The 23407-nt window shown below is 39.2% G+C and overlaps 1 protein-coding gene and 1 long non-coding RNA gene across 4 annotated transcripts in view; one reads left to right on the forward strand and one right to left on the reverse strand.

Moving 5' to 3' along the window:
* LOC117949202 overlaps window positions 1–23407 on the reverse strand; it is an 83811-nt gene that overhangs the window by 51656 nt on the left and 8748 nt on the right. The window lies entirely within an intron of this gene.
* shisal1b (shisa like 1b) overlaps window positions 1–23407 on the forward strand; it is a 36071-nt gene that overhangs the window by 9757 nt on the left and 2907 nt on the right. For 2 of the 3 annotated variants that reach the window (XM_034879265.1, XM_034879266.1), the window contains exons 2-4: window positions 8428–8634; window positions 13206–13419; window positions 16477–16783. In XM_034879265.1, coding sequence (XP_034735156.1) covers window positions 8568–8634; window positions 13206–13419; window positions 16477–16783 — 588 coding nt within the window. In that variant the 5' untranslated portion in view covers window positions 8428–8567. Of the gene's footprint in view, window positions 1–8427; window positions 8635–13205; window positions 13420–16476; window positions 16784–23407 lie in introns of those variants that run through there. The other variant, XM_034879267.1, reaches the window with a different exon arrangement.

Genomic DNA, 23407 nt, shown 5'->3' on the forward strand with positions numbered 1-23407 from the left:
ACGACTCATTTCTGATCTCCACAAACCAATGGGTGACGTCACTCATGCTCTGTCCATTTATATTAACGGTCTATGGACGCAAATCAAGATTTGAGCTTGGAATCGCAGCTTGTGGCTTCATTTGCAATGTTTTTGTGTTGGTCATCTGCTTTTCTCAAATTGCCGTGAGCTGGACTGAGCTACATATGTAGGCATTTTAAACAAAGTGCATCGTTTGTCCAATTGTTACAAAGCTTGCAGGATATGTTTTATAATGACGTTGGACCATATGTGTGAAATTACTTTGAAGTCGCTATTGAGAAAAAAGGTTTGAACCCGCGAATCGGGGCTTGGGGCTATATTTAGTAATAAATACTGTGAGACAACTGTAGGATCAGACATTTTATTAGTTGCAAGACAACTTTTGGTGCAGTGTTGCCTCACAACCACGGTGGTCTGTGTGAACCTCGAATATTAATGCACGCCATAGGGAGAAAACAAAGATTCACAAACTGCTGTGTTTTAACTGCAGTTTTGTCATCCATTACTGTCCCATGTCATGATTTTCTCTTTCTTCATTTTTGAAATTCCCACTAGGCTATTTGTCTGTGGGTAGAAACTATTTTAAATCCAGGGTCAGGCGCATGATGATGGGGAATGTTTCCAAGAGAAACCAACTGAGCCCAGAGTGGGGTGTTAAAGCAAATCCAAACAAACAATTCTGGCTTGTGTCTGGGAGATACTGTCCCGTCTGTCTGCATCACAGACACCAAATAGTCGACAGGATGTGTCTCCTAAACCCCGAAGCCAAAACAAGTCCAGTTATTCTGCATAAGTCACAGTCCCACTACCAAGGAAAACCGAATTTGAGTGCCAAAGCACTGATGCGCTGACAGATGAGGTCTCTGTGTAGCCTGCAGGCAGCTTAAACCTTGATGGAGCTGCGAGTGTTGGGAGCTTCTGTGGAACCATTCCTGGAAGGCTTTTTGTGGCCTTGAAAAGGAACTCACTGCAACAGCTACTGTATCTCTGTGACATTTAACAGTTAAACTCAACAAAACCCAATCATCTTGACCCACTTGATCAAAGAAAAACTAAGTAGTAGAGATGCTGCTCAGGGACAGCAAACTTATTTCCATAATCAATTAAGGCTACTTTTTTGATTAATTGATTAATTGTTTAGTCCATACAATGTCAGGAAATTGTGACAATTGCCCAGAGAGACATCTTCAAATTGCTTGTTTTGTCTGACCAGCAGTCCAAAAGCTATGGTATTCAAAAATATATCCACAACGGTTGATAAATGTAACTTGTAAACTGCAGTTTTGGGGTTCAAGAATAAACTTTCAATCTCAACTTTTACATCAATATAGGTAAGAAAGAAAAGAAAAATTGTGGTGAGATTGTTTTGTCAACTAAATACATTTAATTTACATTGACAGTAAAAGAAAGAAACAAGCAAAATCTTGACATTACTAGAGATATGGTTGATTCATTTTCTGTCAACTACTCGATTAATCAACTAATAGTTTCAGTGCTAGTCAAAGTAGATATAAGCAAAGCACTCATCTGTTTTTCTGTTGTCTAATAAAAGGTTTTATCAATTGATACATAACCCTAACTATCTAGTCTCACATGCAGCATCCAGTGTGCTGGATTTATTCATGCAGCATCACATGAAAACTAGATCTTTTTAGATCTGCATTTTATTAAATAGGGCTCCAAAAATTTTCATCTCCCAACTGACTTTGAGAAGTTGATTGTATAATTGATTCAACTTATTAGGCTCCAGTAGCTGTCTTGTTAGCGGTCTCTCCCTTACTGCATGCATATATTTACCACCAAGCAAAAAATAATGAAGAAAGACTCACCCTGTTAAATTCCCATTTGGTCAAGAAAAGACTCTCCTATCAGTTGATGGATGCTACTAATCGCTGGGGTGTTTGACATGTTATAATAACCCCTTTTCACCGTATCTACACAGTATGTGGTTCAAACTTGAGAAAATGGAACAGGTTTATTTTACCGTCACATCCATTGTTTTGATATTAGTTGCTTATTCAAACTGGAACGAGGCTAGAGCAGTGAAGCTAGTGGGGTTGTTTTTTGATAGATAGACAAATAGACAAATAGACAGATAGATAGATAGATAGATAGATAGATAGATAGATAGATAGATAGATAGATAGATAGATAGATAGATAGATAGATAGATAGATAGATAGATAGATAGATAGATAGATAGATAGCTTTTTGCACTAAAAGTCCTGCGATTTTCCTGCCATTTCTACCAGGAAATACAGAAGGTGTATAAAAAAGAAGTTCAATCAAGAGTTATTAATCTGGTTAGATTTGGAAAGTTTATCAGACAAATACCTCTAGTATTATCCAATCTAGCTTTATAATCTAAATTGATAATGAATTAAGGGTGTGAGACAAAACTGAAGCAGGAGGCCAAATGGTTTCCATCAACATGACAGCTCTCAGCAGGTAAACACAGCAAGCCAGCACCAGAGTTTGATTACAGCTCTTCTCTCATCTTCTGTTTGTCGTAAGCTAACAAACCATTACCAGTCAAAAATAGATACAGGCCACCCATGCAGCAAGGTGGCTGCACTGCACAATAGCTGAGACCATTATGTTACCAAACTCTCAACAAGCTCTATGGCAACCCTGCTGTTATTCTCTCTTTCAGATCGACTGCATTCATTTCCTGTACACTTTGTGGGTGTTCATGACTAGATGTTACATTCATTCTTAAATCTTAGGTGATTTAAACGTCTCCCAAGCAACATTAAGCTACCAGACCAAAACACGTTGTTGCCTCTGGGCTTTATTTAGAATATTTGATCTGGAATATTTATTCAGGGGACTAATTATATAAACCAAGAAGAACCTCTGTTCATCAGTCAAATTTATGTGTGTTTCTGCAGCTCTGAGCTCTAGGTGATACAGTGCAAATGAAAAAGCAGTTATTACCCTGACAGGGCTTCAACAAATTATAATGGAAAGATACCTGGGCTGTGCCCTTTTGTAGAAAATAGTAGAAAAGGGAAAAAAAACGGAGACGGAGATGGATTCGGCCGGGACCTTTTATGAGTTGTGTTTTATGATCCCTGAATGATTGACAATTTCTCTCATTACTTTGACTGAATACATTTTCTGTATCTTTGTTTGGATTTTGACTAGATTTAATATACATAGTCTTGGTGGTATATTATAATTTTAATTTCAAACCATTTCTTTATGTTTGGATGAAAGCAATTGGCGGTGGATCCTGTGAAGGCGTGGCCCTGTTTTTCAGCCATGCAAGACTTAACACGGACTTGGTCATGTGACATACACAACTCAAACCTCTGATGCATGCTGTACTACATATTTACAAACCATCCAGGGCACTGCCTCAGGTGCACTCTCCAACTCCCTGACAATGCAGTGCATACAAGTCAGCTCTCTGTGGCAATGATACTCATTAGATCCGAGCTCTAAATCTACCAACATGGGCTCATATCCTAATGGAGGATAGTGGGCCATTTGAGTAAAGCTCTAATGCCATCAAAAGTGAATGAAACCCAATTTATTATGATGACAGTCGAAGGGAGCATCAATTAGGCGCAGAGCTCCTTGCAGCAGAATACTGATAAGTAGGCTATTTGGATGTGAGCCCATCAGCAGACCCAGATATGAGATGCAGTCACTTAGCTAAGGCACACTCATTTCCTGTGTGAAGTCTCATCTCTAAACTGTACTTCAATCCGGATGCTCTTGAACTTGTGTGTTTAAGGGTGATTGATAACACACATTAACATGGATTAAGACCCCATATAGCAACAGCAAGTGTATTTGTGTGCTCTGAGAAAAACACAAACCTAATAATGAGGCGCAGAGGGTGCATAAATACCCAAAGAACAAAGTTTAGGTGAATTGATGACAGGCCTAAGTGTTTCACCTAAAATCAAGTAAAGCTGTAGAGAGAGAGAGAGAGAGAGAAAAAAATTGTATTGTAGAGTTTGTGCCTTTGCAAACTTGAAAGACAGAATAAAAATGAAGGATTTTTAGAAAGGACACCCTAAAAAATACTGGCTAAGTTACTAACCCATATCCATGGTTTTCAGCTGTTTTCTAAGCAGAAGGAATAATGTATAAAGGAACAAAAAAGTTTGTTTATATAGCTGACCTTGTTGACCCTTTACACACGTGTATGGTTTGTTTAAACCACCACTTGGTTATTATACTGGCGACAGTCTTACATGTTACAAGTTGTCCTTTCCAGTTTGGAATATCATGTCATAAACTGGTGTGAATTCTAAGATAAACCAAAAGTAAAAAGCTTGTTTTGTCTTTACAGATACATGTTTATAAAATCTACAACACTTTTTGGTTTAATTGATGACCGAATATAAAAGATGAAAAATCAAAAATAAACCCTTTTTGGAAAAAAGAAGCAGAAATATAAAGATGATGTTGTTACTAGGTCAAAAGAACCATTTATTAATATGGGTCAATAACCCAAATAGAAATACTAATATAATTACTGGGTCAAAAAATGACACTTTGTGGTTTAATTTATGACTTAACAGAAAAGTAAATATTACAGTGTTACTGGTTCCGAATAACCACATATTGGTATGGCCCAATAATCCAATTCAAATAATATAAATAACTTTAAAAAACTGGGTCAGAATAACACGTTTTGGGTGTGATTGGTGACACCGTGGTTGTTATACTCATGGGTACCGGCTCGGTGGTAGATTGACCCATTACTGGGTACAAACAATTTAATGTGCACAATCACAATCACTGTTCAATCAATGTTTTGACGAAATATGACTTAACATTGTTCGTGAGATGAGGCGAGGCATATCACTGTGTAATCTCCAAATTGCCCAACATCTTCCATGGCTTTTTCCCTCATCAAACCTCTGACAGATTTGGGTCTGCTGCGTGGTGATGAAAAGTGTGCGGTTAGAGTTACAGTGGTTGCTGCAGTAATTGGTCACTTAATATTTCCTTCTTCTGTCAGACAACAAAAGTAAGTAACATGTAGACAAACAAGCTCCGTGTGCAATTTCTTTCGGGACAATTCTTCTCATACAGTAACAGCCATTTACTCAGAGTGGTAACACTAGGGTCTCATGGTCTTTATGTATATTTTAGTTTGATCTCAGACATGAACAGTAAGCAGCTCCATCTGCATTGCACGCCTGTTTCAGCAAGGCAGTATGTTCCGTTTTCAGTCCCAGGGAGCTGTGCACTGGCTACTATGTTGTGCATTCACAGTACATGTTCTGCTTCACTGCCATCAGGCTCATTACGCAAATCCTTGACATTCATTTCTTCCTTGCAAACAAGCCAAGCACGGTGATGAAGTGAACATTTCCCTTTTGCAGCATGTACAGCAAAGACAGTAATGTGACAACGTTGTGACTCCATGTGAGAAGGAAATCATTTCTATAAAACTCTTGTAAAAGACAACAGCAGTAGAACGGAATGCTAGTCGGTTTGCAGGGGGACTTGATGGTATGGGAATCCCTTGTCGTACTGCTCATGTTGTCATCTGACAGTACACTGAAGCTCTCATCAGAAGTAAAAAGAGAGGAAAAAAACATTGAAAAAAGGCCACTCTAACAAGCCTCCTGGGACCTCAGCTGCCTGGCTTTCTGAAGAGAGAACAGCTTGTTTGATCAAAATGCTTTTCAAGGATCCAACAGAAACAGCCTGCTGTGCTCCACATATTCTGACCGTGCAGTCCATAGTTACGGCTTTGTATATTGGTTTGGTTAATATGCAACCATCATCCCGTGCTGTTTGGATTACGTAAAACACGTGTCAACGAGTAGAATAACAGTAACTAACACAGCAACTGACAAGGAACGGTATTCTCTGAGGTGTTTAAACAACTTTAGTTTCCTCCAATATATTTGTTTGTCCACGGTGGCTCATTTAAACAGGCACATATTTTTTCAGTAATGCTTGACTTCCCATTCATAGACGCCACATGTATAACCAGCTAGAGGCTGCTCACCCTGAGTAAACTCTATTGTCTTTGGGGTGTTGTTCAGGGAATCTGAAAAGGAAGTGCAGGTCTACACAGGTCCTCTCAGTTACTAGGCAAGGATTCCAAATTAGATTCATTCTAATCGGGTCATGTAGCATACCATTGTATTGGCGCAGGTTTTGGGTCTGTGTGTCTATATGTTGGGTTTAAGTACGTTTCTAATGATTTTTGGATATAGGGTCCTAATTTCTGGACCTTTCAAGACCTCTAATTTAGTCTAATTGGCTAATTTGCATTACCCAAGTTTTGCAACATTCTGAAACTGACAAGCTGCAGCCACATTTCCTGCTTTCTGCATGTATTAGCCAGGTGTGAAAGCTGTGAAAATTTTCAATCTACTTGAATTGGACCTCATCGATCAACTCTGTATTGGCAGCAATAAAGATGGCGTGCTTTCAAAAAGGGCTGCAACCAACGATTATTTTCATTATCGATTAATCACACTGTTCTAGAGCACATTTGAAATAATAAAATGTTTTGTGTCGTCTGACTTATCTAACAAAACCTGAAAAAATATGAATCACTGTAATGTACGACCAAAAGAGAAACTGGACTCGTAACATTTTTGGTATTTTTGATTGAAAAATGACTAGTCATTGCGGATTTACTTTCAAAGAAAAGAGTTGAGGCAAAATCTGGATCAAGTTATGAACAACAGTCAAACGAACACTTCCCATACCTCACAGCTGGAATTCAACACACAGTGAGAAAGTAGCTACCTGTGTGCGACCTGTAAATACTGTGTAACTCGTTGCTCATCTCATGCACCACAGACTACTTCAACTTTTCATCTCCTCATCACTATGACGACCACATCATCACCACAACTTCAAAGGTAGCAGCTCAGCTCCATAAAAGCCTAACTTTGCATTTCTGACCTGGTGATTGACAATTGTGTGTTTGCGCAAAACAAAACTTTCCGATTTGGACACACTTTGTACGGTAAAAAGCTTGCAATATTTCAGAAAAAGACCAACAGTTGACGGTGGTGAAGCAACATTACATTGGATGTAATCCACCATTACATTATTTTTCATTCCAAGACCAAAGGAGAAAATTGATGCTCTTCTACACTTCATCTTGTTGCTCCTTATACATGGTTTTTATTCTGCTGTCAGCTGCTATCGCTCAATCATTCAGGAATGGAGTTTTGTTACACTTTCCATACAGCTTCTATAGAAACAATGTTTAACTTGCTCTGCACAAACTCGCAGCTAAAGCCCTCAGCTGTCTTGGGGTCGTTCCAAAGGCAGATCCTGGTACTTTGAAAAGGAATTAATGTCATAAGGTAATATATAGAAGGTGTAGATGTTATAGTTTTGAGGAGTAAATATTATCTATTATCATCCATGTTTTCATCCCATGTTGGGTTCCCCGTCACATAGGGTTGCCACTGATAACAGCTTGAAAGTCACACTCAACCACAAGTTGTTTCTCACATTAATTTTGTAAATACTCAGCTAAATGCAAATGGTTTATTAACAGAGTTTGTAATAAATTACCATACAATTCACTTTTAGCTAACATGGACAGGGACCATTTATGTGCAATTTCCTCCTACACTATTAAAGAAATAATGAACCAGCATGGATAAGCTAAATGTGCCACCGCCCCATTAATCTCACATAGCATCAGTGGACGGGTGGCTATGACGCAGCTTTGAAAGGTAACTGGACAGGGATAGAAGAATAGTTCATGAACTCCCATGGTGTATAAATTACAAGCAAACTGCCCTTCAGCACTTCTGCAATCAAAACTCTGTGCACTGTGTTGAAGAAGGAAGTACTGTGTAATTCGTTTAATGTTTGGTAAAAACAACACTTTCTCTACATAAACCATAATTTTATTCCATTTGTAGCATTTGTCTTTTTAATCTCAGTTCTCAACAAAATAAACTGATAAATAAAACAGATCACAAGAGAAATATATGTATTATCTATTTGTAAATTGCAGACTCATAAATGTAACTATTATAATAATAATACTATTATTTTATGATCAATTGTAAAAACAACCAACAATAAATCGATTATCAAATAGTTGCAGATTTATTTTAGGTGAGTCCACTAATTAACTGACCAACCGTTTCGGCTCAAAAGGCTTATAATTCCTTATTTTGCCGCTATAATTTACTATACATGATAAGGTGTATTCCTTACTTTTAAAATGCAGTGCAAACATTTCTCCTATCAAAAGCAAATAACCTATTGCGAAATTTAAATTAAAATTAATGTCCAGGCCATCTTATTATGTAAACCTAAGCACAGATTTCGGAAGGCATCATGGTGGCTCACTGCCAGACAAGCTGTCCACACAGTATGGTGGAACTTCCAGAAATCCAAATCAAATCTCTTAATCTTTCCTCTCTCTGCTTGTCTTGTTCCCATCAGGAGCCCTGACTCTCAGCAGCAGCCATGTGAGAGGAGCTGTCAACATGCAAAGGATGCCCATACCTAGCTAAAGCAGAGCAGCCCCCCCCCCCCCTCCCTACCTCCTGCTCCCTCCCTCCTTCCCACATGAGGACGAGAAGATGACTATCACCAACCGGCAGTCCTTCAATGTCCTGACGGTCATCTTTCTCCTGCTGTCCACTGCAGGTCTGTAAAGTTTACTGTGTGCTTATCAGTGAGTATGCCTGTCTGGCTCTCCAAAGTTGATATTTCTTTCATTACAGGAGCCTCCATGCACTCACACAAGAGTTTCAGGGTGTATGTATGTATCTATGCATGTATTTCCTGTTTAAATGTATGTATGTATGTATGTATATATTAGTGCCGTCAGTTAAACGTGTAAACGATTTTAACGCAAACCCATTTTAATGAGGTCCATTTTTTTATCGCGAGATTAACGTTCTTCCTGGCTTAGCAAACTCAACAGTTTGGAAAAAACGTTGGAAAAACTACAAAACCACACCAGATTTAGCTGGATCAGAAACAAAACAACAGGCCTGTCGCACACTCTTGTTTGGTCTTGTAAGTCCGCCAAGGAGTAGTCATTACATTTTGAGTGGATGGAGAGCGTGAGATGCCAAAATGGGTGCCAATAAGATCCTGAATGTAAAGTTTACTTTTTAAAAGTTGACATTTATCAATGTTTTAGTCTTTAAAATGTCAGCGCAAGTGACATTACATTTGTGTTTGGCCAACAGTCCAAAACTTAAAGATATTCCATTTACACTTATATAAAACAGAGAAAATTTGCAAATACTTACACTTGAAAAGTTAGCACCAGCAAATTAGGGCTGCACGATTATGGCCAAAATGCTAATCATGATTATTTTGATCAAAACTTTGATCACGATTATTCTCACGATTATTTGTTGATTTTAACCACAATAAATGTTATTGTCACATAGGCTATTTATAACTGCGAGAGGGAGTATGATGGACGAATGGCGGATACACACGTTGTTTGTATGAAATGTCTGTCTCGTCACTGCGCTGCTTTTTTATGAACTATGATGTTCTGGCCATGGGTCACATCTCTTGCCCAGTTCCAACAGCTCCTTCACACACGCTGTTACTCTACAAACTGAAGTTAGTTGCATTCAATAACTTCTTCTGTGTTCTTTGCTGTGGTGGCCGCGATAGAAGAGTTACCCGCGGAAACACTGGTACAAATACAGGTTTGCCCCTCATACTTAACAATATAAAGCTGTGTTAATAAAAAATGTAAACTGTAGACAAATGTCAGAAGTGTGGACCGGTGCTGTGTGGCGGGGCTACGCGGAGAGTAAGAGGAGAGAGAGTAGAGGAGAGATCCAAACACAGGCACGGCTTTACAGACGAAATGGGTCATGTAATGCAAAATTAAACCATATCCATATAAACAGCATTGCAGCGGATGCGAGGACATTAGCACCGGTGCGTCCTAGAGGAGCTAACAGCTAACAGACGCTAACTAGCACCGACTAGCACTGGTCACTGCTGTTGTCTGAAAAACACGCACAGACAGGACAAAATGTTTTATCCCGTTACTCTGTCCTCTGTGACTGTCTACATCTAGAAACTAAGCTGCACGGGGGGCAGGGAACTAATCTGACTGGCTCATGATCTGACAGGGGTTACAGAGCGGTAGGAGGAGCTAACAGCTAACAGACACTAACTAGCACCGACTAGCACTGGTCACTGCTGTTGTCTGAAAAGCAACAGACGGGACAAAATGTTGTGTTTACTGGTAAACTGGTAAACCGTGAGACCGACGTATAACCGTTTTCCTCCCGTCCCTCTGTCCTCTGTGACTGTCTCCATCTAGAAACTAAGCTGCGCGGTGCAGGAACAACTGATTGGCTCATGAGCACATGGGTTTACGGAGCGGTAGATGCGCTATGCAAAAAAAACTGTAGCGCTCTTTGAAATGACGCTTAAAAAAAAAAACGCTCAATCACGCAAATTTGACCGTGGTAAGGTTAAAATCGGGATTGTGATTAAAATTTGATTAATTGTGCAGCCCTACAGCGAATGTTTGGCATTTTTGCTTGATAAATGATTGATTGCCATTGTCATTCTATTGATAAGCTCATGGGATGCAGTGTGTTTCAGAACAAAGACGACAAACCGTAGGTCTGAGTGAAGACATATGTAAATAAATAGGATTCGTGAGCACCTACTGATGTTGCTTGTTGTTGGGGAGTGGGAGAGAGCGAGAGAGAGAGAGCGAGAGAGAGAGAGAGCGAGAGAGAGCGAGAGAGAGCGAGAGAGAGCGAGAGAGCGAGAGAGAGAGAGAGACTCATGGCAGTTTTCAGATCGCAAATTGTTAACATAACATGTAATGCAAGAGCCAAGCTGTTAACTGGGTCCTAAATTTCAAGAGGTGTTAATGAAATTAAGCAGGTGGGTGTGTTTACAACTGTATGGTTTCCAGAACCAGCTGTTGTTCATTTGAGAAACCAGAGACTTCCCATGAACTCTTTTCTTTCCAAACCTTTAAGTCTTGCATCATTAGAGGACTTTATGGTCCACTTACAATGTTAATGGTGTCTGTTTCCTCATTGCCAGTTCATGTACCCACAAACTGCTGACCCCTTCTTTACGTGCAAGGAGTTGTGCATTTTAAGTAACATGACTTGATTGCAGAACCGTTGTAAAGCCAATGCAAAGGTCAAATTAAGAGTTTTTCTCTCGCTATATAAAAATCACCCTTCATTTCTAATCCTACTGTGTTCTTCAGCACCGCTTCCTTTCACCCCTTTCTGTCCCAGGATGTTGAAAGGAAGGTGGCTGGCCACATCGAGCTCATTATAACCTGAAAGAGCTCTCGCCTTTCAAATGGTGATGTGTCCCTGCCTGAGATTACTGAAAGACTTCTATCACCCCGCAGCATAAATGGACCTTGAATTGAATCACAGCACACTTTTACTGCCAGATTTTTAGGTTGCACTGATGAAACAAACACACACAAGATAAAGACAAATCAGTTACAGTACAAAAGAACTAATCTCGATGCACTTCACATCTAACTGCATAATGCAATTTATGCTTAGACTGAGAAGGATGAAGCATAAAGGAATCAAAGAGGTTTAAAATATTACAGAATCAGTAAATAAAACACAAAAATAAAGCCAGATTCATACATCAGCATGGCTGATATCATCTGATTTAGCTTTTGGCACACAAAAATTAAATTAGCGTATCGCAATTCTTGTGATGCCAAAGATATATTTACAGTAATTCAGAAACAGTGTCACCATTACATAGTTTGATCCATGAGAGAGAGCAGACACGTTTATTTTTATCTGTAAAATACTCCTTTGGTACATTTTTGCCCACAATTCTGATATTTACTGTTGGGGTATTTTAGGATCATGATGTGTTAGTCTCATTGAGTTCTTTTAGATTCTTTATTTTAGAGAACTCTTGGGTTGTTTTAAGATGTTAAGTAGCTTGTTAAATAATTGTATGCTCACGTTTCTGTTCAAAGATTTGTGGAATATTTCATGTTATCTGTCCTAAGCTGTTTCCCTATAACGCCCTGTTACTGTTGCCTCTTGGCCAGAACAGTTATGAAAATAATTAGAATTTCTATGAGGCTCACCTGGTTAAATAAAGTTAAAATCAAGTGAAAAAATTATCACGTTTGTATATCACTACTATGTAGCTTACAGGGTCTGTCTCATGGCAAACTGGAGCCTTCGTTTATGGGCTTATTACTGGTTATAGAAAGGGAAATGCTGAAACTGATTATTTATGAAGGTACTGAGCTTGTGGATATGTCCATGTCCATATGATGTGCATCAACTATCATCAGCCACGTAAACTGACACTAATCATATCCGGTTCATTTCTTTGAAAGATTGGTCATTTATTTTTATCAGATGGAGTCTCAGCAGCTGCTTAAGGGGAATCCTTGATTTCATTTTCCATCTAAAGTGTATTGGATTCCAGATTCTATAACTAAAACAATATTGTGTTTCCCCTTTGTGGCAGCAAGGATGCACAGATTTATCTATTCCTAAAGCTGCAGGGACTTGAATGCACAGCTACAAATGAATGCAAATGAGCCAGAGTACTATTTGTACGTATATCTTTGCATTAGTGCGTAACAAACTCAGAACTCATCTCATGTACATAATACAAACTGCCGAAAAGAAATTAGGAGTACTTTTTACGGTCACTTAAGGTTTAATGAAGAATTAAATAGACTGATGTATCTTTCATTTGAGTTCAGTTGATGTAGAAATGTAAAGTAAAAAGTACTATTATAAAGTACTGTCCAGTAGACATAAATACTGGAATCGGTCTGAGGAGTATATTTGGTGTTTCCATCTAGAAGCCCTGATACTAATAGATCACATGTACTCAAAGGTTGTAACTTGGGGCCCTTATTCCTAATGTGATGTGTTCTGATTGTTTTTGCTAGTACATTGTGTTTTATTTCTGTTCCTAGTCCTACTTCATTATTGTTAGAAGCACTACCTTATTCCATGTCTTTTCTGAGGCTTCCAAAACAAGAAACGTTCAATATTTGTTTTGTAATTTGGCTCCTGCAGTAATTTTCCCATCGATAATTCTAAGAGGCTGTCCCTTTTCAGTGTAGGAAGCCTAACACAAACTCTGCTCAAAAGGTCATGAGTTATATCTCACTGACGGTTTGTGTTTTTGTCTGCTGTACTGAAATATCTGGTGTCTGACAGTCAATTTTACGTCTAAATCTTTGTCTACAACTGCAGCCCTTTCAGCTCATTATCGAGTGTGTGAACCCTACACCGACCACAAGGGGCGTTACCACTTCGGCTTTCATTGTCCACGCCTCTCAGACAACAAGACCTACGTGTTCTGCTGCTACCACAACAACACCGCCTTCAAATACTGCTGCAACGAGACAGAGTTCCAGATGGTCATGCAGATCAACCTCACCACCACCTCAGATGGTTATGCACACAAGTAAGAAAAATTTAATAAAAATCACACTGAGGTTTGATTTTTTAGTGATATTAAAGATTTGAATTTGAGGAAAATATGATAAAATTAAAACATAAAAAGTCCTCATCTCTATCTACACTGTTCTACAGCAAAAATAGTACATGTTCTACTCACCAGGGGTGGCAGCCTGGCTGTAATCAATGTAATATACTACCAAAGAGGTCATGCTGTTTAAAGCCCATACTAGGCTGGTTAATTTATATTTGAAAAACCAATTAATGTTTGTGGGAAAACAATTCATTTTTTAAACAGTAATGACAGATCAAATATATAATATATATAAGGGCAAAAGACCATTTAAAGTAGTTTAGCTTGTGGTACAACAGAAGGTGCTCTCAAAATTCACACATACTAAGTTAATTAAGATCTAAGAATTAGATCGAACTTGACACTTATAACAAGTTTCAGCCCTGGCTTCTTCTGTATCCTCTGTCATTGTATTATGACCTAGAAAGCCATCATACCTTCACAAAGGCCGCTACTCTAAATTTGTTACTTTAATAATAGAAAATGTAAAAAAAATGTTCAGTCTGGATCAAAACACACACCAGGATGGACAATCAGTCATGTTGATGTTGGAGAATAATTAAATCCATGGATGGATTACAAGCAGCGACTAGCAGGCACAGGCCCGTAGGTTAGAAAATGCAACAAAAAAAATGGACAATTTTTCCTTGAAAAATGCTTGATGTATTATCTAAATAGTTTGAGCTGTGAAGCAATGCAGAAATAATCCATGCCTCTCAGTTAGGAAGATATAAGCCAAAATATGAAGTGCGGATTGACTGCCACATTGTGGCGCAATCCACATCAAACGCTATTTAGTTATTTTTGGGGCCATGATGGAACTTTCCACCAAATTACAATGAAATCTGTTTTGTAGTTTTTGAGATATCCTGCAAAACAAATGGGACCAAAGCAAAACCTTAATGGCTTGGTCGAGGTAATTTAGGAGAAAATAGGTTGTGCTGAATCTTGAGTAGAGTTTTCTGAGTCCATGGTGGAACAAACCGTTTCAGAGGTGACATTTTCTTAGATCAGATAAAAACTACTGGTCTGCTTGCCCACAAACGGTCCCTCGACCTTATCACATTCATTGACACAGTTTGGTTTTTACTCAAAAGGTTCACTGACATTGATCCACACCTACGAGGCATTCAAAACCACCACAGAGAAGAGCAGATGCTAAGTGCAGTTGTGTTGTGAGTGGGACGCCTCCACACGATAGCTCACAAAGGCAGGTGTTAAGTGTTGGCTATTATATCAAGTACCACTATGGTATCGTATTATACAGTAGTAAAGATACCTATGCAAGAATTGTAGTACATAGTAGTAGTATTAAGAGTAAGCTACACTACACGTTCCAAGATATCACAGCATATTTCCACAGAGGGCACATACTGTACAGTAAATGACACACTGATTCATTGCAGGATAAACAGACATAAGCTGAGTGAGGGACAAAGAAAAATGAGCCTCTTGTCCTGTGGCAGCGCTCAGCTCTTTTTGCTAATGCCTTCCCAGCAAGCTTCTGTCTCGGGTGGTGCCCACTGCCCTGCAGCAGGTCATGACATTTCATTTTAGTCTCATCCTGGCTCACTGGGCGATAGGACTGCGGGTTTGATATTTACAACTGGCCAAGAGAGTTAAACCGCCTGCCTCCACTGCATGGAGAAAGTTGTATTATACTGTAGTTTAAGGTTTACTGCAGTTCAAACCAGAAAGAGGCATTTTTCCTCTGAGGGTTTCATGATGCAGAATCATAATAGATTCAGATTGGAAGAGTCATCTGAGAATAACATTTTAGAAAAGCAACAGGTCCAGCTAGAAAGCTTTGACAGATAATCAATTGCATATGCTTTCCTTCTCCGAAGGAACTGTTAAATATTGAATAACATTTGTAGTAGTTGTGTGGGTCATAATCGATCCTTCAAAGGACTACGCACATATTCTTGTTTGCATGTCTCCAAGGCAGATATATCCTGGCCTGTTGGCCGCTCAAACTACCCAAGTAGATGAACAAACTAACTAGGTAAATATCTCTGACGCAGAGGTGGTAAAAGGCAAATGCAGTTAAGTATACATTTAGATTTAAGAGCAGAAGTGGCAATTACTTGCCTTAGTGCTCATTCCAGCAATGGCAATGTTAATTTATTCAGAGAAATATCCCAAGGCCAAAACATTTGCAGATAAGTGAATTCACTGTAACTGAACTAGAAGCACTTGGACATCAGTTTTTTCTAAGGGCTCCAATCAATGCAGTCAAACAGATTGCAAAGTGTGCTGAAACAACATTAAAGAACGGTTTCCCTTTAATAAATCTAGTTTAAAGTAATATCCTGTGTCATTAGAATAGTTTTTTTCATTCTGTATGATGGAACAACCCTAATAGGACAGAGTCACTTTCAGTTTGTGTAAAATTCCCCAACTAAATGTCCTAAGTGCAACAGAAACAAAGACATCTCACTCAAATATTTAGTATCCCTGTTTTTGCACAAATGTTGCATCTCATTTTTCAGGAAGCTACTCCAGCGCATTTACCTTGCTGTACTTTATGGATGTGGTTGGACTAAAATAAAGTTAAAATGTGCCCCTTAAATCCAGCTGGAACAAGTAATTCATGGCAAAAATGCATGATAGGTGAAAAGTGGGTGCACAGATTTTCAGAGGCCCCACAGAGGAGCCTATATGAGATGGATTTAAGTGTCTTGTGCTAATGGAATTCCTTGTCCAATTTAAGAAGCGGTAATTTAAAAAAGCAGCAAATGGAACAGATGGAGGGTTCTTAATCATTTATTTATCGTTTTTTGAACCACTTTTTAATCAAAGGATTAGATAAATGTCATGGTATTGCCACATAAACAGCAAACATTCACACCTGGCAGCTCTTTTTTAGCTATAGGGATTTTAGGTCCCAGCCTGAAGGGTATCTGTATGGTCGCTCTCAGCATGTGAGTGTTTATCATCATCTTTCCTAGATTACACCGTGCTATTTTTCACGGTCTGTCTCTCCCACAGTAATTATACAGCCCTGGTCGGCGTGTGGATCTACGGCTTCTTTGTCATGGTGCTGCTGGCGCTGGACTTTCTCTACTACTCAGCCATAAACTACGAGCTGTGCCGGGTCTACCTGGAGAAATGGGGTCTGGGAGGACGCTGGCTAAAGAAGGCTCGAAGTCAGTGGCACAGGTCCATGCCAGAGGAGAGCGAATCCCAGGTTCAAGCCCAGCCCATGGTCCCCAGCCACTACCAGCCCAGACACAGCCTCAGAGGGGAGAGCCACAGCCCCACACTCCTGCCCTACAATACATCCACTGCATGGTGAGTCACTGTCTATCACATGATGACCGCCAACCTGCAGTTTGGCACACATGTCTGTTAAACTGAAATGAATCAGCTAATCCCGAATAAAATCACCTGGGTAATCTCCATGGGAGAGTTGGCTGTATTCACATAATACTTTATACATATCAGACAGATAGCTGGAAAAGACTGTTGGGATTGTAGATCAGTTCATAAGACAACCTGATGATGCAGCCTAGCTATATTTTAAAGGATTATGGTCAAGTCCATTTTATGTAGAAAGCGCAAAACCAAACAATTTGTAATCGTACTCAGGAAATCATCTAACTTAAGACCCTCAATTCAGATATAGACAAAGTCCACTAAAAACTTGAATTGCAAAAAGGGACAAACTTTCATAAGGTACAGCTTGACAATAGCCAATTCAGAACATAAACTCTTTTTGTGTTGTGTTTTTCTCGGCTACCTAACAAGCCCCGTACCCCCCCGACCGCTCAGGGTGCTGGTTCAGCTGGCAGCCTACTCACTCTGACATCTCTCAATTAGTGCATGTATAGGTCCTGAGCATATGTGTGTATTTCAGGCCTGTGTGTGATTACTAACAAAGTGTGTACACAGAGTGTTAAATGTAATTACCCCACTGGGGATTAATTAACAAATTAAAATTAAATTAAATTAAGCCATCTGACTAATTTAGCAAAGCAATTTCTAACTTTTGAGAATGCAGACAAAGTGAGGTGCAGACCAGTGTGAGAAAGACATGTGGCACAATGTTAGCAATAAAGTCCTTCATGTAAATCCTAGTGATGGCTGACTGAATATGAGAAAACAATGCTGTCAACATTTAAACCAATCTGATGTACAGTTTTCATATTATTGCTGTCAGTTAAACAGGTTGTTAACGGCGTTAACATAAACCCATTTTAATGGCGTAATTTTTTTTTATTGTGAGGTTAACGTTGTTTTTAGCCTAGCAAACTTTTGACATGCTGTTGCTACAACAAGTAACGTTAGAAAAACCACAACACAACTACAAAACAACAGGCACGCTGCACACTCTTGTTTGGGCTTGCGATCCGGCCACTAACGTTATGTTTTGAGTGAAGGGCGAGCGTGAGACGCCGAAATGGATGCCAATAAGATTCTGAATGGAAATTGTACTTTTTTTAAAGTTGCCAAATGGTTCAATTGACAAGACCAAAGTGATCTGTGTGTGTTCTAGTGATGAACTAAACTATCATTGCAACATGTCCAGCCTGAAAAACCAATTGATGGCCAAGCACACAGCTGATGCTACTTCTACCCCCAGCCCCCCCCCCAGTATTTTTTTCCCTCCCTTATTGATGGACAGTGTTACATTGTGTGAGAGATTATTTGCTCCAAGTGAGAATTTTACCTGTGAAATTAAACATCACAGTAAGCTATTTGCCAATGTTGTTTTCAGTAAAAAGAAACATTTGCACAAAGCAAGCCGATCCACTTTTCGTGATAAGAGCATTAAAGTGAGAAGATTGAGACTAATCTCGATTAAATATTTTAATTCTTTGACAGCACTAATTCATAAGTTTCACTGGTGAAATTAGCAGTTTCTAGTCAAAGTAACGCAATTTTTTTTAATGATATCTGATGAATTTCTTTAAGCGCACCAATACAGACATTTAAGAAAACAGAAGACCTCCAAAAGGACACCCATGCAGTAAGATGTTACATAATCTCATGCTTTCTATCACCTATTATTATTTGTTCTACTCTGATAAGCATAGTACAGTTCAGAGACTCTTGCTGTTGTTTGGCAAAGCGTAACAGATGCCTAAAATCCAAATGTCCCTTTAAGAAGTTATTTTACATCATTCTTTTTTAAACACCGGTTCTCTGTCTCATTTTCTGTTTTCTTTGTTGTCTGTGTTTTGTTATGTAGCGAGAGCAACATGGCAGGGAAACAGTGTGTCGAGCAGGATAAATTAGAGCATTTCTAGCATATTTTTCCCAAGCCAACAGGGAGGAAGCTCAAACATCAGGCTCCCCGTTTACATAAATTCCTTATTAAGAGTGCACACACACACACACACACACACACACACACGCACGCACGCACGCACGCACGCACACACACGCGCGATAACTGCCGACCAATGATATTGCTAACTCTGTTCTTGTCAGAATCATAGCAACTCACTGGTAAAAATGTAGGTCATTTTAATATATGGTTTCCTTCTGAATAAGGAAAACATTCTTTATCAATATTTTAAAGTATCTGATCTGTATGTGCCTTTCATCTTTAAAATAGCTGCACTTTGTCTCAACATGCTTTCTTAAAAAAATAATAATAATAATTTGGATTTAATTAATAATAATTAATATTAATGAGTAGAAAAGAATAATGTGAAAGCTGCCCGCCAGAGGCCCCTAACTTTTATTTAACCTCAAGGATTTGACTCTTATTTGAGTCACATTACAGACCTTTCATGGTGTTTCTGTGGCAAAACACCATCTGCTGTCCTTTCAGTTCTTTTTATTACCCTTGAGAGCAGTCATAGGCCTCTCAAGGTGTGTTAGGATGTGTGTGACTGTTGTTAGAACATCCAAGATGATTTATGATGCCAGAATTGAACTGTTACATATAAAAGCCACAAGGAACTTTTTCTTCTTTTGGCAGACAGTGCTCAGACTTTTGTAATACACTGTAGCTACACCATCATGAACAAACCTACATTTCCGTGCAGTCAATTTTTCATGCAGCTCTCCGTCTGCGACACCGTGCACCCTATCTGTCTGAGTGGGGCTCAGAGTCTCTTCCTCGAGGAACATATCTCTCTCTCTCTCTCTCTCTCTCTCTCTCTCTCTCTCTATAATTTAATGTGGGCAGAGGTTTGACAAATGGCTTTGAGAGGCGGTGTGGACTGTTCGAGTCATAGATAGGGGAGCTAAGATGCTGCAGAGGGATCCTGGGGCTGCTTTGCTGGTGGAAACATGGTTTAATGACAATGGACATACCCATGGAGCCTCTTCATTAGACACGAAGTCAGTTCAATATGATAGGACTCATCAATCCTTGACTTATGAGGCCGACCTGTACTGGCAGCTCTCCAGCTCTAAGCCAGAGGAGGTCTATAAAATGGGTGTTGGGATCCGCAGCAAAATGCTCATTGACAAAGTGGACCTAGAAAACAAGCATGCTATCTTAATGCTAATTCATGCTGACAATGAGCAATGTAAAAATGCTTCAGGATGAATAGTAGTGTGAGATAATCTAATGAAGAAAAGTGTAACTGCTTTTTAATAAACAGGACAGCTTTTACAGAACAAAATTTGATTATCTTAGAATATTATATAATCACTCACTTCCATCAGTTAGAAAAAAGTGACAGATGCTGGGAGCTAAATTCTGTTACAATCAGTATCTGGGACAAGATTAAAATAGCCTGTTTGCAGTTTCACACAGCAAAGCACTTCTCACAATCCAGATAATGCTTACACATTTCGTTAAATGTGTTAAGTAACCACGGCTGATACTGTATATACACCACATCTGATGTTGCCCACACAGTGCGTCATAAGGTGGCCCATGTTTTATTTACAGGAGTACAGATCTTTATCCCCAGAGAAGATGCAGGGTAATGGCTCAGAAAACTTCGTTGAACATCTGTTGGCCAAATGTAAACAAACAGAGATGGGGTCAAGTCCCACAACTGGCGAAGCAGTATCTAAAAACAACCCAGTCAAACAGCAACTAAGGAATCCAGCACAAATGATTACCAGTGCGCCACAGCAATCATCACAGCAAGACAAAAGTATCAAATAATAATAATATTTCTCCACATTAAGAGATCTATTTCTTCAGAGAAAGTGCAACTTGGCCTTTGGTGTGTGGGTAGGCTATATTGTATACCATTTTGCTACGTGAGCCGGTTGGTAAATACTGCTGCAAATCTGCTGGGGGGTCCGTGTGGGCGGCCTGGGAAACAGTTATTACTTTCTCTCCATGGATAGGCCTACACTAAACTGAAATCTCATATTCATGTATTCAGACCAGTTTCATCAATAAAAGAAAGTTAACTGGTGGCATTCTTCACTAAGGGATGTGCAATTCAGGTTAGAGAAAAACAACAGGTCTGCCAAGCCAGACATAATAGTTAATTGTAACTTAGAAGTATTTGTATAACAGGGGGTACTTATGCAGTTGAAATATTGTTGTGTTACTCAGCTAATTTAGAAATCTTGATTTGGTTAAAAAATATATATATTTATGTTTGGGGTTAAATAAATATACATAAGTAGCATTTAAAATTTAGTGGAAGACAGAAGACATTGAGATGCGGCAACTGAAAGTGAGAAATATAAAAAACAGGTGCAGATAAGTTGAAATAGATCGCTTAAAAGCTATTACTTATATGAAAAATATTATGATAAATTATAACATCCGTCTTCTTTCATTCTAAGTAGTAGTACCCTGAACCTGAAAAGGGGCCAAGCTAAAAACATTGTCTATTATTGTAACAATTACCACATGATAGACTCAACATGTTAATTAGTGAGGTATAGAGGTGTTTGGTGCTGATTGGTGCATTTTGTTACCTTAAGACAGATCTAGGCTAGCAAGAGGAATCTATCTGCCTCTTACTTACTCGGCGAGAAAGCAAAAAAGCATATTTGAACTAAATTTTTGAACTAGGCCTTTCAAATAACATTCAGTTTAAAATGCACATCTGGAACATGCCATGTGGTGTCAATGAAGAGTTCCTTGGAACCTGGGAACCACTGTACTAAGCTATGACACTGTCACAGGAATAAAAATATTTTGAAATCACAAATCCTGGGCTCTCATATAATCCTTCAACAGCAATAAACTCAGCTGTTCCTGGAGGATCCTGTTATATCGTCGTAAGTGCTCAGCAGAATTATAGCCCTGATTGGTTGTCCTCTCGTGGCTATTAGGACATTAAAAGTTTGGCCAGGGTCCCAGTGTGTGATCTTTGCCCAGTAGTCCATCTCTAGCAATTCGTTGTACTGGGGAGCAGCAGACTCATCTGGATATCCTGACAACGGAAGGAAATTTTAAAAAAAAAAGAAAAAGGAGCTGGCAGTGAGAATCTCCTCCATTATCACTTATTTTACAATTCTTGCTTAGCGTGCCCACTCTGAAACTCTCAGAACTGAAAGAAATATCTGATTTGCTGCTGTCAATCTGGCTTCACTGCTTATTTTAAATAAAAATTAGTTTGTCTTTAGTCAGTGCTGATCACAAATTACTGTGGGGGAAAATGATAATAAATCACTGTACAATTAAGATAAAACATAAGCTAATCCTTTGGTCATGTTTGTTGGAAGACCCCTGCAATCCTCAAGGAGAAGTGGGTATAGCTAATGGATAGATGAATGGATGGATGGGTGACTCAACCTTGGTTCAATGTGTACTTAGCATCAGCCAAAAGTGCCATAGATAAAAGTGGGAGAAATAAGATGTTGGGCAACATCAAATAGCACTACTGCACATAAACAGGACATTTCAAAGAGTTTCTTGGTGGTTCATAAATCAAATAGGACCAAGTGACAGTAGCACCTCATGCCAGTAATCACCCACTCACTCATACTTGGTAGCTTCCCGGGCCAGCTGAGCTTAGCCATGGATGGAGCGGTCCATGTGAGGTGGCATCTGTCACCACATTGAGCATATACCTGACTCACCAGCAATCGTAACACTGCCTCTTACAGTCAGACCTGTGACTCAGCGTTATTACCCAGTCTAGTAAACAGAGTCTCCATCACTCCGCTCAGTCTGTCTGTTACACCACTTTAGTCGTAGGTAACCATCCCTAACACCAACTTTCAAACACCTGTCGGGCTGTCTGCCGAGGAAACAACACTCGCACTCGGGAAGCTGAAACAGCATTTTACATCTTTATTCCCGGTTTATTTCTGTCAGAATGTGATCAAAGCCTAGTTGTGTCTCCTGCATATTCACATTCATCTTTGAACTCACTGGTTGGCCTTCTGTGGGAATAATAGAATTGTACATTATGAAATTATTCCTGGCCTGTCTGTCCACAGAGCAACATGCCAAGACCTTGTCCAATTAGAGCAAAACTCCCCATGTGGTGTGAGTTAATTAACATCTCAGATGCTACAAAGCCAGAGAGTTCTGCTACGGGCTAAAAGGAAAGAGCAGGAGAATAGGTTTAGCTCAAGCATAGAATGAACAAGCATAGAATGACTTTTGGCACTGCCACGAGCAAGTGAGGTTGGAGCAATTTTATTTTTGGGCTGTTTGTCATCTTTTATCAGATTGTTGTATACATTCACTTTGAATTTTAGTTGTTTTTTTCAAGAGTTATTTGTAATAATCTTCAAATGGAAACTTTTATATTTCCTATCAACAATGTAGTTGCATTATTTTGGGTTGCAGAAATGGGTGGGATGTGGGATTGGATTCATAGATGTGGGGTGCATGGACTGAATGTCTTTACAACATTACAGACTCATAACCCCTCCCAATAAAGATGGCCCCTTTCCCGAGCCACATTAACCAGCTCCGACTGGGGGATCCCGAGGCGTTCCCAGGCCAGGTTGGATATATAATATATACAGTGGGTACGGAAAGTATTCAGACCCCTTTAAATTTTTCACTCTTTGTTTCATTGCAGCCATT

Source organism: Etheostoma cragini, chromosome 8, assembly GCF_013103735.1.
Source record: "Etheostoma cragini isolate CJK2018 chromosome 8, CSU_Ecrag_1.0, whole genome shotgun sequence".
NCBI lineage: Eukaryota > Metazoa > Chordata > Actinopteri > Perciformes > Percidae > Etheostoma > Etheostoma cragini.